Here is a 14,315-nt window from a genome sequence, read left to right as displayed (position 1 = left end):
GTGTATGTCTTTTTTCAAAGCGCTTTGAGTAAACTTCATAGTTGTGATACTGTGCTATATAAATACACATTGCAATGTATTGTATTGTAATATGGGTCAGTCATATTTGATTTTTATTCATGGCCCCTAATATGAATAAGCATCTACTGTAAAGAAGTATGTATATACCAATTGTCAGGCTTTTACCACAAAGTACCAGGTAGTTAATATGGGCTGGCCATATTTGATTTGGCGGCCATCTTGAAAACATTTTTTTCCCCCGCGACGCCTCCAATGCTAATGTTAATCAGCATATCGAGAAGGATATGTGTACCGATTTTCATGCTTTTACTACCAAGTCTCAGGTAGATTCATTAATATGGGTCGGTCTCATTGGATTTGGCGGCCATCTTGAAAACGATGAATTTTGCGCAACGCCTCCAACGCTAAATTTAATCAGCATATCAAGAAGGATATGTGTACCGATTTTCATGCCTTTACTACCAAGTGTCAGGTAGATAGGTAGATTCATAAATATGAATTGTCCATATTGGATTTGGCGGCCATCTTGAAAACGATGCATTTTTCATGACGCCTCCAATGCCAATGTTAATCAGCATATCAAGAAGGATATTTGTACCGATTTTCATGCTTTTACTACAAAGTGTCAGGTAGATTCATTAATATGGGTCGGCCATATTGGATTTGGCGGCCATCTTGAAAATGCTGAATTATTCGCGACGCCTCCAACGCTAATATTAATCAGCATATCAAGAAGGATATGTGTACCGATTTTCATGCTTTTACTCAAAAGTGCACGATCAAATCACCCATCCGCTGGACTATTAAGCCTACAAAAATGTATTCAAAGCGTCACGACTCGTTTTGAACACAGGGTGGAGGTGTCGAACATGGGAACGTTTAATTGTTATTTTACTGAAAATATAAAAGAATACTTAATGCATTTGTTTATGGGATCTATTTGATTACCTTATTAGTCAAGTCAAGTTTATTGTCAATTTCTTTACATGCACTGGTCATACAAAGAATTTGAAATTGCGTTTCTTGCTCTCCCATGCAGACATAGACTAATCTAGGTAAGGACATAGACAGTATAGACATAGACAGTACTCATACATGGACATAGACAGTATGGACGTAGACATTGCTCATACAGACATTTAAAGTGCAAGACTGGACAACAGAAGACTTGTAGAGAACATACATTAAGAGGAGGTATTTTGTTGTGCTTTTTCTAAAAGTCCTTTATAGCGTTCTGACATAGTAATAGTAGCATTTGAAGAAAAAAAAAAAAAAAAAGGTTTATTAAATACACCAGCAGCAGTATGTGTGTGTGTGTGTGTGTGTTTGTATGTGTTTTGTGTGCGTGTGTGTGTGTGTGTGTGTGTGTGTGTGTGTGTGTGTGTGTGTGTGTGTGTGTGTGTGTGTGTGTGTTTAGTGCAGGTAGAAAGCGCGGTGTGCGTCTGTGTGTGTGTACCTGTGTATGTGTGTGTGTGTGTGTGTGTATGTGTGTGAGTATGAGTTGTGTGTCAGTGTGTGTATGTTTGGGTTTAGTGCAGAAAGTGCAGTGTGCTTGTGTGTGTGTGTGTGTGTGTGTGTGTGTGTGTGTGTGTGTGTGTGTGTGTGTGTGTGTGTGTGCTGTGCGCGTGTGTGTGTGTGTGTGTGTGTGTGTGCATGTGTATGTTTTGAGTTAGTGCAGGTTGAAAGTTCAGTCACAGATGTAGTAGTGCAGGTGGAATGTTCAGTCGCAGATATGGTGGTGGGGATGAGGGGGGGAGCGTTGTCAGTGGCCTGGCTGGCTAGAGGCTGACAGTGAAGGGAGAGTGGGTTGAGTGTTCAGTATCTTGATTGCTTGATGCATCGTGCTGCTTGCAAGCCTGGTGGTACGGGAACGGAGGCGCCTGTACCTCTTTCCAGAGGGCAGGAGGCTGAACAGTTTGTGTGCAGGGTGGCTTGTGTCTTTGATGATCATCAGTGCTTTCCGGGTGAGGCGTGCGGTGTAAATGTCCTGCAGGGAGGGGAGTGGTACTCCAATGATCTTCTTCGCTGTGTTCACAACACGCTGGAGTGTCTTCCTGTTTTTCTCCGTGCAGCTTCCTCCCCACACTGTGATGCAGCTGGACACGACGCTCTCTATGGTTCCTCTGTAGAATGTTGTCATGATGGAGGGTGTAGCACTTGCCTTCTTTAGTTTGCGCAAGAAGTAGAGACGCTGATGGGCCTTCTTCGCCAGTGATGTAGTGTTGGTGGTCCAAGAGAGGTCGTCGCTGATGTGCACTCTAAGGAACTTGGTGCTGCTCACTCTCTCCACAGCATCACCGTCGATGGTCAGTGGTGGCAGTTGTTTTTGGACCCTCTGAAAGTTGACAACAATCTCCTTGGTCTTGTTGACATTCAGCAGGAGGTTGTTGTCTTTGCACCATCTGGCCAGCAGGTCTACTTCTTCTCTGTAGTGGGTCTCATCGCCCTTAGTGATGAGGCCCACCAGTGTTGTATCATCCGCAAACTTCACTAGATGGTTAGTGCTGTGGGTCGTATTACGCCTACTAAACTATACTATACATGATTTTAGGCCTATGCACATTATAATATAATGTAATATATTATAATAATAATGAAATTATTCATCACTTTGCATTATCAACATATACTTTCGTTTGGATTTTTTTATACTGTATAACAAACCGACCCTTTCGAAAATCAATGGAAATTTGAGGGAATTATGACCATCTGAAGAGTACAACACCAAAAAGTCACTGGGCTCATTCGTGACGAAGCAGTGCTGCTTTTGCTAGGCAGTGGGCATGCGCACTTTGCCAGTTTGATGCATTCTGGTTAGAATTTTCTAACCACAATGCATCAAACTGGCCATGTGCGCATGCTCGCTGCTTAGCAAAAGCAGCATGCTTCGTCACGAACGAGCCTACTGCAACTGGGTGAGCCAGCAGGCTGTGCTCACATGGCCGCCATGCGCGGATGTTCGACTTGATTGACGAGAAAGCGGATGACACATCTAGTCAGAGGCAGTCGGCTCATATGTCCCGCCTACCGAAAATCAGCAGGCGGAGCACTCGGAGGGTCACTCGAAGCCTCAAAATGAATGGCAGTGAATGAGAAGCCAGGGCACTGGAGGGTAAACTGTGCTTTTTTAGACTTGTAGCCTAATCGTCGGGAGCACTTTCATTCAAAGTCCACTGCCTGCGTCGTGAATCCAGGGAAACGACTATAAAGTGGCATAACCATATGTACCGGTATGTCCGAACGACCACGAGCAGTTGTAGAATCCACAGTCCCCCCACCAACACTCAGTCTGACATCTTAAAGGGACACTGTGTGAGATTTTTAGTTGTTTATTTCCAGAATGCATGCTGCCCATTCACTAATGTTACCTTTTTCATGAATACTTACCACCACCATCAAATTCTAAGTATTCATTATGACTGGAAAAACTGCACTTTTCATACATGAAAAGGGGGATCTTCTCCATGGTCCGCCATTTTGAATTTCCAAAAATAGCAATTTTTAGCTGCAAAAATGACTCTACTTGGACCATACTAGAAAATATTTGTTTATTACTTAGGAAACTTTCATGTAAAGATCAAATCTGGCAATAGGCAGCCCAGTTTCAATGAGCAGCATAGTTGCAGTAGGCCTACCTTTTTTGACCATTTCCTGAACAGTGTCCCTTTAAGGGCTTCGCATACTTTACGTGCGTAATTTTGCGCATTTGGCGCGCGAACCATTAAAATGTGGCAGACCATTCATAGTCAAAAGCGCCATTTAGGGACTGTTCGTTATTTATTTTCGGGGTCGTCGGAAGATGACTACCTTTGATCGTCAAATTTTGCATGACCCTCCCCTAGCGAGCTTCAAAACTTTGATGACCCTCCCCGCGACGCCGTCAAAAAATGCATGACCCTCCCCTAGGGAGAATTAAGAAATAGCCTTATTCTGCCTTATTTTTGACATTGATTGACCAACACTGCTTAGTGAAAGGGCCGTTTCTGAGGCTATGTTACATTGAAACATACAACAAACAAGGCCACTTTGAAATGCTTTTTGTAATAAATGGGCCAAACATTTTTGGATGACCCTCTCCTAGCGAGCTTAAAAAACTTTGATGACCCTCCCCACAGCCATGAAAAAAAATACCCGACCCTCCCCTATTTTCTTCCGGTGACCCCAAAAATAAATAACGAACGGTCCCTTACAGGCTTAAAAGTGTTGGTGGGGGGAACTATGGATTCCACAACAGCTTGTGATCGTTCGGACATAGATAGGCCTATAGGCCTATGGTTCTGCCGCTTCATAGTCGTTTCCCTGGATTCACAACGCAGGCAGTGGACTTTGAATGAAAGTGCACCCGACAATTACGACAATTACAGTCTAAAAAAGCAGAATTTACCCTCCAGTGCGCTGGCTTCTCATTCACTACCATTCATTTTGAGGCTGAGAGTGACCCTCCGAGTGCCCTGCCTGCTTATTAGCATAGGCTAGTAGCCGACTGCCTCTACGCATGCTCGCTGATGAGCAAAACTGCTTCGTCACGAACGAGCCTACTTTTTTATACTAAGGGGGGCGTTGCCAGTCTTATGATGATGGCAAGGGGGTGTTAGCTTGTGGTGAGGCCAAGGGAGGCGTTTGTTCAAAAAGGGTTGAAAACCACTGTCATAAAGAGGGTAGCATGTTTTGTCAATATTCAGAAAATTTCCCATTAATCCTACAGCCCACTAACTCGAAATAATTAAATGAAACCCTTTGCTCCGACAGCTCAATGTTCCGACCAATGGCTGTTTGGGGTTGGTCATCATCCCAGGTCGTATGTCCTGCTTTTCCCGGTGCCAAGTAGACTTCAGCTGCATGCGCTGCGACGAGCACATAGATGCCGTCTGAGTCGGTCTTGCTGTGCCCTTACCAAAACCACCCCTAAACATAACCTGTCATTAATGCAATGTTGCCAAGTTTTACAATTGTGCCCTACCCAAAACCATTCCTAACCCTAACCTGTCAGTAGGCTATTGCATGTTTCTGAGTTTTAAATTTGTGCCTTGACCAAAACTTTCCCTGAACCTAACCTGTCACAGACAGCAGCATGACCACTGCTGCGTAGGCTTCAGAGATGACGGTGATCTAAAGCAGCTTTTGGTCGGAACATTGGACTGTCGGGACAAAGGGTTTCATTTAATTGGTAAAAAGTTAGGATCAATGGGAAATGTTCGGAACATTTGACGCATCGGACCAATGGTGCGTCGGAAAAATGAGCGGACCCCCATAAGGCGACAGAATGCCCATAAGAGCAAATACTGAAAATAGAAACTATCAAAAGATGCCTGGTACATTTTGGGAGAAAAAAACAATAGGCCGAGCCTAGGCCAAACAATTGCTTGTAGCCTACCAAATGTTAGGTAGAAGAAAAATCTTTGGGAGGTCTACAAAGACCAGAGACACGCCTCTGTCGTCGAGATGCACTTTATTACCAAGTGTCGTAAAGCTTTTACCGGTGGTTTACGGCATCACACCCGCCATTTCAAGGATATGCTGTACAAGAGAGAAGTTACTGCAAGACCAGATAATTTTGTGTAAGCCTGGAGAAAGATTCGTAAAACGAAGTTTCTTGTTGGAACTAACCGATTGCGTGTGTGTTCCTGGAGAACGAAAACATTACTTAAATTCTCCTTACTGGAGAGCCTTTCTTCGAAGATTGAATGCGGAGCTGAGGTAAGTCTGTGGCTTGATTGCACGCGGCCTACACTGAAGGCGCTGATGCCTTTCCGTCCACACCGTTGGTTAGACTTGTAGCCTAGCAAAGCTAATAAGCTAATGGACAATGGATGGATTTTCGTCATTCTATGCTATTGTTGTAGAATATATGGTAATCAAATAGTGGATACACTTAAAATAAAGTAGCATTAGCAGTCGTATAGTCTTATGACCCTTCACTGCATTTCAAACTCACAATCGGACCCCTTTTTCTTACAACCGACATTAGCCTTTCCCGACAGCTACGAGTTAACGTTGGTGGACTTCTGCGTTTATTATGATTGTCTTAAATACATTAGGCCTACAGCATCAACGTGCATTGATAACCGTGAATGGTCACTATATGTTGTATTCTTATTGATGGCAAAATGATTGTCCCTGGTACTACTTAATCATTTGGTGTAGTTGCTAGCTTTCTCAGTTTGTGTGTTGAATGCTGAAGCAACCAGTTACCATACGTCCACGCAAACGTCAGAGTGGTGTTCATTACGCATATTTCAGCAGCACCCTACTTTTGAGAGCAAACGTTTCATACAGTATATATTTTTTCCCTCAACATCTTTTCTGCATTCACAGGTAAACCATGACGCAGTTTCTTCCCCCCAACCTGCTGGCATTGTTTGCCCCCCGAGACCCCATCCCCTTTCTGCCTCAGTTGGAGAAGCTTCCCCATGAGAAACGCCACAATCAGCCATACTGTGGCATTGCACCATTCATCCAACACTTCGAGGTAAGCAGGGATTATGTGGACGTTCGGTTCATTTTGAGGTCATGTTAAATATGATTGAGCAATTGGTCTCATTGTGCTGGACAAAACATCCTCTTGTGTACATTGGTCTATCTGAAACTCACTGCAGTACAGACATAAGGGGCTTGTTCAACATTCTGTAACAATATGCATTTATAACAGGGACACTTTTTTTATCGGTTTTATTATAATTGTGTTGTGGTTGCCCCTAACCCCTAGTTGGTGTGTTTCAGGACCCCAGAGATGCGCCGCCACCCACCAGAGCCGAAACCAGAGATGAGCGGTTGGAGAGAAAGGTGAGGAGATAGATGGCTCTTGGGTTTAATCACTTCAACTTGTGAAAAACCGGTCTGATGTGCCTTTGATGGCTCTCTATTGTTTACTGATCGAATGGTCAAGAGTAGTCTTTGCATTTGTGAAAGTGTTGTCGTTGTATTCACGTTTAGCATGTCAGCCTTTGGGTTGTGAGAGATCTAGCATGCATTCGATCAAATATGATTATGGTGCATTTTGTGGTATGTATTGAATATAAATATTTCTACAAGTATTTGCAGTCTTACAAATGTGTTTGTGTTTTTTTTTTTTTTTCAGCGACGGGAGAAAATCGAAAGACGGCAGACGGTCATGGAGGAAGAGCTGAAGTTGTGTAAGTAGATGTGCATTTGCGTTCAGACTAGGGACATATTGAATCCTGATTTTTAAGGTTCTGCCCAATACGGAATTCAATGCTTAGGATTTGGCCAGAACCGAATATCAAATCATACTCTGATCACCGAAACCAAACCCCATCAACAAGGCAGAAACCGAATGTTGGACTCGGCACATCCCTAGTTCAGACCTATCGCATGCATTGAAAGTAGGGTGGCAACTATCGCAGGATCACAACATGATGTTAATCACATTTTCACCTTCTGTAAATCCACAGGGGATCCTCACAATGATCCAAATGCACAAGGCGATGCCTTCAAGACGCTGTTTGTGGCTCGAGTTGTAAGTGTCTAGTGAAAAAAAAAATGCATCAATGTTTTTATGCCTGGCTATTTATACAAGTTGACTAAATCAATTTAATATTGGTGACCTTTGACTCCTGATTCCGTCTCATTTGAACCTCACCTTACCTTCATTTCTGTAGAACTACGATACTACAGAATCCAAACTTAGAAGGGAATTTGAAGTCTACGGGCCCATCAAACGAGTAAGTTATTACACTGGCATTACTTTTTCCAAGCTGATGTACTTAATGCCTTCACACATGACACCCATACGACTCTTCGCCAGTCCCTCCCTCTTTTCCCATCTTGCGTGTCTGGGCTACTGTACTGCTGTGTCTACGCTACTTTTATGTTACTGTACTGTGTCTTTGCGCACTAGTCTTGTTCTTGTCGTCTTGTCTCTAGCTTAGATTATGTTTAAGTGATTAAAATGTTATTTTGAAATGTCATTGGTTCTATCTTTAACTTTGTCAGTCCTCTATATTTCTTTACCTGGGATGGAGAGAAACGCAATTTAAATTTCCTTGTATGTCCTGTGCATGTGAAGAAATGGAGAGTACTTGACTCTATGTGCTCCCCTTGCTCTCTTCTCCTCCTCCTCCTCCTCCTCCTCCTCCTCCTCCTCCTCCCCTGTCCAGATTTACATAGTGTACAACAAGAGGACGGGGAAGCCCCGTGGCTACGCCTTCATCGAGTACGAGCACGAGAGGGACATGCACTGTGAGTAACCCGTTCACGTTTCTCCTCACACCTACACCATGTTGGTGAATGGCAGGGACTCCTCTCAAGGCAGTTTTGCTGTAATCCAGCAGCTGTGTTGTGGTGGGCTTTGGCCCCATCTCGCACCAAACCGCAACGTGTTGATGCGAGCACAAAAACACCCCACACAATTCAAAGGGTCATTTTTGTTTTTAGCCAGCGTATTTGATGTTCCGTCACATTTTATACAGTAGCATGCAAGAGAGAATTCAAGATTAATTCAAAGAATGGAAAAAAAACACATGCATGAGTGAGTGACATACAACCACTGCCAGCTATAGGCATGCAGGGGAAGTGTATGTCCCTCATTGTGAGTGTGTGTGCGTGCTATAGTTCTCTATATCTGTGGTCCGTCGAGGCCTTGCGTGCCTGTGTGTATATACCGTACTCACTGCCATACACAAAGGGCATGGGTACAGGAAAAGGGAGATGGGAGGGAGGCCATTTGGTCTAGCTAAGACAGGCAGGCATTTCCTTATTTAAAAAACAAATGTTTTGACCGCCTTGTCCCTTCACCCCTGCAATCAGGCCGGTTGTGAAGTGAAGCGTTTAGTGGCATGCCTTTTTGGGAGGGGTGGGGGTGCCAGGGTGTTGTTCTGGCTAGAGACGGCGACGGTAAGCCAAAGGTGACCCCCCCTCTTGCTGTTTGTCTGAAGCGTTGTGAATTTTTTTGATCATTTTTGTTACAAGTTCAGGTGAGGTGAGGATGAGTGGTGTCAGACGGCCATGGCTCTGTATTAACTCTGTGTTGTTCTCATTGCCACTGCAGCCGCCTATCTCTGATGGCTATTGGCTAGAGCTGGCTTGCAGATCATGCTGGTGGTTTTGATACATCTACACCCTACTACCACAGCTCATTATATGGTTGGTATGATGGGTTTGTATGATGGGTAAGATTTCTTTACACCCTCATGTCCCCCCATTAGGGTTAAGGCTTGGGCCACGTTCAATGGGCAAGATGCAATTAAAAAAAAAAAAATCTATTTCCACCGGGTCCATCAGAGATTCTGATTAGTAAGCCACGACATGAGGCGTTTTGGGCATTGAACGTGCCTCACGTCAAGAGTTTAGCGTATGAACTTCCTCTCCGTCTGACTATTCTTTTAAAGCTGTGGTTTTATCAGAATTGTTGGCCCAATGAGAGGAGTTATACTCCAAGATTTTGGTCGCTTTTTTTCTTCTTTCCCATCCAATCTCGGCTGTATTTAGGATTCCAGTGTCAGCGCCTCACAATCACTCACCAAACCGTTTACAACCCTTAAAGTTAGTCCCTTTTATAACGGTCTCAGATGAGAATGGAGAAAGAACATGTATTTTAAAGCATCGAAAAGCAAATTCTACTACGGCCTCTTCTGAACTTCATGAACTACTGCCCGGTCATCCTCCCAAATCTTGAGTAGTGTAACTCCTGTTTTGTAAAGCAATCATGGAAAAAAGGCTTTAAGAGAATTTGCCAGCGAGGGGAATTTCATACAGCACACGCAGGACCACACAGAGAGAGGACCCAAGAGAGAAAAAAAACCCTTTAGACCTGACAACACCTTATTTTCCATTTTCCAACACTTTTGCCTAGGTATTTTCCTAGTAGTTGAGTGACACTAAGACACACAGGCAAAAATTATTCTAAAATAATTCCTGCTTTAATATGCGGGTGCAATAGACTTTCTAAGTCTTTCAGAGTTGGATGCATTTAGTTCAGTTTATCATTCAAAATTATTCTAGACAAAACTAACAAGATTCATTTAAAAAAGCAATTCTCCCCTTGTGCTGTTTATCTTGGGGATATTATCTTCAAGCAAGAATACATAGTTATAATTTTTTAAAAGTCTTGCTTGACCGTGGGGATTTAAATTTTTGGGGGGGGGAATAGTTTGGGAGGGTGTAAGGGGCTGTAACAGTTTAAAGCTTGTTTTTTTGAAGTGGCTTGTGATGAAGAGGGTTGCTGGTAAGGCCCTCTGCAAGGTAGGTGAGGTGCATGAGGGTTTGTGGTAAGGCCCTCTGGTTAGTTTAGCTTAATGAGGGTGTGTGGTAAGGCCCTCCAGTGTGGGTTAGGTAAGGCGAGGGTGGATGGTAAGGCCCTCTGTGTTAGAAAGAGAGGTGGGGGTTTGTGGTAAGGCCCTCTGATTGGTTGGCAAACGATCTCTGTGCCCTACGCCACTGGATCTTCACCTCATCTGCAGTGCAGACCGAGAGTAGCAAGACGGATCGATCCGCGCGCTCCCCCGTCCCCCAATCCACTAAAGAACTGGATGATACCCGATCTTTTCGCGTCAAAGCGACTGGACGTTATGTAGCCCTCATGCGTAAGTTATGGGAACTGTGAGGTGAACCGTACGCTGCGTTTCCAGACGTTTCCTCCAGGGTACTTGAGGCCCGTGTCCACGCAGGTGAGGTAGCTGCCTTGGCGGCAGGTGGTAAGATGCTGGATGCAGGTACTAGTATGTGGTGACTAGTATGTGGTCCCTCATGTTACCATAGATTTCTTGACTTTAAAAATAATAATTTAAAACATTTTTCATTTTTCAAAATATTTCATATTGTACTCATTCAACTGGACACTGGTTCTCTGATCCTCAGAATGCCACGAGACTCAGCTTTTCTGCACGGTTGGCAACTTTTTTTTTTTTTTTCGGCCAAAAATTTGTATTTCGACATCTAAATTAGTATATTCCAGAATTATAGCAGTTCTTATTTCTGCATTTGTGAGTGTGATGTGCGTGTGTGTATGTGTGTGATGGGAGGCGTCAGGTAAGGCTGGTAACTTCTTACTGGGAGTGACACAGTGCATGTCTTTTCTGTGGATGTTAACTGGACAACATGACATGATTGAGGCTCTGTCCGAAAAAAAAACCTCTCCAGTCTGGCATTTTATGTTCAGAAAGGCTGAATTTCAGCCAACAAACCACGCAGGCACTTTTTTATTTTATTTTGTCATGGTATTTATTTTGATATGGGAGTATTTTTCTGCTGACCTGCAGTGTTGCATGCCAAGACAGCTGGTCAACAAGGGAAAGAGATTCGAGGCTGCAATCTGCCCAAAGGAGTTTACTTGCACCAGCATTACTTTACACTCTTGCTTGTACTTGATCAAACTCTCTTGACCCCCTTAAACCAGTAGACCAGGAGTGTAAAAGCCATTGTGAAACTGGCACTCCTTAAACCTTTTGCTTTAATTTTATTGATTGGGCGAATGTGTCTAAAGCAAAGACATAACCCAAACAAAACTAATAGGAAAAAAGGGATGGGTTCATAAGTAAGCTTCTCTAATGGATTAAATACATCACCCTGACCCTATCTTGAGGGTTGATGAACCCATTTATACCACAACATGTGAAATAACAGCCTTCAATGCCATTTCAAAGTGATGGCAAGGCTGATTTTGGAAAGGTAGGCATGGAGATGTAAGTATGCAGCAGAAATATTTCATAGTTTCATAATGTTACTGTTCTAAGCTACAAAGTTCAGTAAATGGTTCAATGCTGCTATTTGAAGGACCTCCATTCCTGTTTGACTCCGTAACTGGAGTGGTTTGAAAATGAACTTTATCTGGTCGAAGGCAAAGCAGAGACGACATGGAATTCAGCTTTGAAACGTTTTTGAAAATGCTCCACCCTGTCCTTTTTCCTCCTCTCGGTGAAGGTAAGCAGTATCCAGGTGTCCTCCTCTTGTGGACTGCAGAAATGTGCTGAGCAGGAGAGGCCTTCAAAACCTCCACGTCTGCACGGCTTTCCCCCTTTCTCACACTTGTTTTTTCTCCGTTCTCCGGTAGCTGCCTACAAGCATGCGGACGGCAAGAAGATAGACGGGAGAAGAGTGCTGGTGGACGTGGAGAGGGGTCGCACGGTGAAGGGGTGGCATCCACGTAGGCTTGGTAAGAAAGGCACCACTGAGGTCTACTCTTGACTCGTTACTCTTGAGTGTTCATTGTCATCTGTATACCGTTAATTACACTTTTCAGTGTGTAGTAGTAATGGTGTTGTGTTTTGTCTGGATAGGTGGTGGCCTGGGTGGGACCCGAAGGGGAGGGGCAGACGTCAACATTAAGCACTCTGGCAGGGACGACACGTCTCGCTACGATGACAGACCGATTGGTGGAGGCGGCGGGTGAGTACCATTGATCATGAAAGAAAAAAAATAAGCTGTGTGAACCTTTTGAAGCAATCTGTTGTCGCGGCTTCCCCTCAAATGTAATTGTCTCTCGTCCTGTGTTGTTGCAGTGATCGGGACCGCGGCGAGCGTGATCGGCGAGAGAGGAGCCGGGAGCGTGAACGCGGCGACAAGGGTGAGCGCGGTGAACGCCGCCGCTCCCGTTCAAGAGAAAGACGCAGGCGCTCCCGTTCCCGGGAGAGAGAGAGGGGCGGAGCAGCAGCAGGAGGAGGGGCACCAGAGGAGGGTAGGGGCCGTAGGGACAGGGAGCGGGAGCGCGGAGGAGGCGCGGGGGTACCCGGCGGGCCAGAAGGGCGCAGCAGAGAACGCAGCCGCGACCGCGATCGCAAGAGGAGGAGCAGAAGCAGGGACAGGAAGAGGGACCGAGAGAGAGGGAAGGGAGCGGAGGGAGGCGAAGAGGGCCCCGGCATGGATGGCATGATGGGAGAAGGAGGAGACCGGAGCATGGATGAGATGGCAGGAGGAGACATGGGCCACGGAGAGGAACCAGGCATGGAGGGGGAGGAGAGGGAGGAGAGGGAGGAGAGGGGAGGAGGCAGAGACAGGGATCGGGACAGGGACAGAGACCGGGACCGCGACAGACGGCGCAGCCACCGCGACAAGGACCGGGACCGAGACCGCGGCGAGAGGAGGAGGGACCGCGATCGCGACCGCGAGCACAAGAGGGACAGGGGCGACCGGGAGCGGGGAGACCGCCGAGAGGAGCGCCACTCCATGCTGCACCCCTCCAGCGACATGGATGACATGGGCAACGGGGGCGAGGAGAGGGAGAGGGAGAGGGGAGAGGGCATGCCACCCCAGTCTGAAGAGGGCTCGCAGGACGGCATGAGGATGATGATGATGGACCAGGAGTCCATGCAGTCGGGAGAAGGCTACGGCTCTAACGAGAACGGATACAAGATGGAGGCACAAGCCGACGAGTACTGATCCAAAAACAACCCTGTCTGAAATCCTACTGAGACATTCATTCATTCATTCATTCATTCATTTATTTACATTGGCTTCTGGTTTTGTTGCAGTTGTCCTTTTGGCATGTTGGTTTGAGGCAAAGCCTCCCACACTCAACAAACACAAATGGTCTTCAGTGTCCTTGTGCTTACCTGATGTGTGCCCACTCATGCATAGTAATAGAAAGCTGTGATGTAATAAAGCTACTGTGTACCAAAATGGGTGAGTTGAGTCCAGCCCGGTGTCTCAGGACTTGGATCATCAATAGGAACTTCATGCATATGAACATGTTCGCTCACGTCTGCTTTTAAAGCTTTGGTCAGTCCAACAAAGGTCCTCCTCCCTCCTTCATCTCTCATGAATTCACTTCAACACACACCCTTGTCTGTGACGACTGTAGTGCTTTATGCGGAATATTGGGACACTTTGCTGTAGCACCGAATTTTTTATTTATTTTTTTTCTTTTTTTTTTTCCCCCTGAGATGCCAAGCTTCCATGCTTGCTTTGTCGTCCGTTTTTTGAAAACAAATGTTTTGGGTTTTTTTGGCAACAGAAAAAGTCTCCCCACACCAGCTCTTTACTTCAGCACGAAGGCAAATTGACCAGTAACACCATCCTCCATTATGGAAGTTATGAACACCCCCTACAGTTTGTTTTTAATCTGAAGAGAATGTTCCCACAGGCTCACTATCATTTTTTGTTTGTAATTATTATGTTAATTCTAATTGTTTCGAGAAAGCCCTTGTGAACCGCTCCTTTGGAGTCATTTGATTCTGTTCTGCATCTACATTCTCTTTTAATAAAATACCTTTTTTACTTAACCATGTTATCTGGCTTTGTGTATGTCCCTGTTGTCAAGTCAGCTTTGTTGACAGTTTCTTCTTATGTACAGGTCATACAAGGATGCAAGTCAGACTGATATTTTTTGACAGGTATTGTCA

The 14,315-nt window shown here is 45.0% G+C and overlaps 1 protein-coding gene across 1 annotated transcript; it reads left to right on the top strand.

Annotated features, from left to right (window-relative positions):
* Positions 1 to 5,514: 5,514 nt before the first annotated feature.
* Positions 5,515 to 14,195, top strand: snrnp70 (small nuclear ribonucleoprotein 70 (U1)). The gene is made up of 10 exons (XM_063191702.1): positions 5,515 to 5,718; positions 6,337 to 6,490; positions 6,742 to 6,804; positions 7,100 to 7,154; positions 7,434 to 7,498; positions 7,641 to 7,703; positions 8,139 to 8,220; positions 12,029 to 12,130; positions 12,255 to 12,363; positions 12,477 to 14,195. Exons 2-10 carry the CDS (start codon positions 6,344 to 6,346, stop codon positions 13,351 to 13,353), a joined length of 1,563 nt encoding a protein of 520 aa, XP_063047772.1. The 5' UTR covers positions 5,515 to 5,718; positions 6,337 to 6,343; the 3' UTR covers positions 13,354 to 14,195.
* Positions 14,196 to 14,315: the final 120 nt, after the last annotated feature.

This window comes from Engraulis encrasicolus, chromosome 2, assembly GCF_034702125.1.
Source record: "Engraulis encrasicolus isolate BLACKSEA-1 chromosome 2, IST_EnEncr_1.0, whole genome shotgun sequence".
Taxonomy (NCBI): domain Eukaryota; kingdom Metazoa; phylum Chordata; class Actinopteri; order Clupeiformes; family Engraulidae; genus Engraulis; species Engraulis encrasicolus.
The sequence above is the reverse complement of the archived record's forward strand: the minus strand, read 5'-3'. Positions and strand labels throughout refer to the sequence as shown.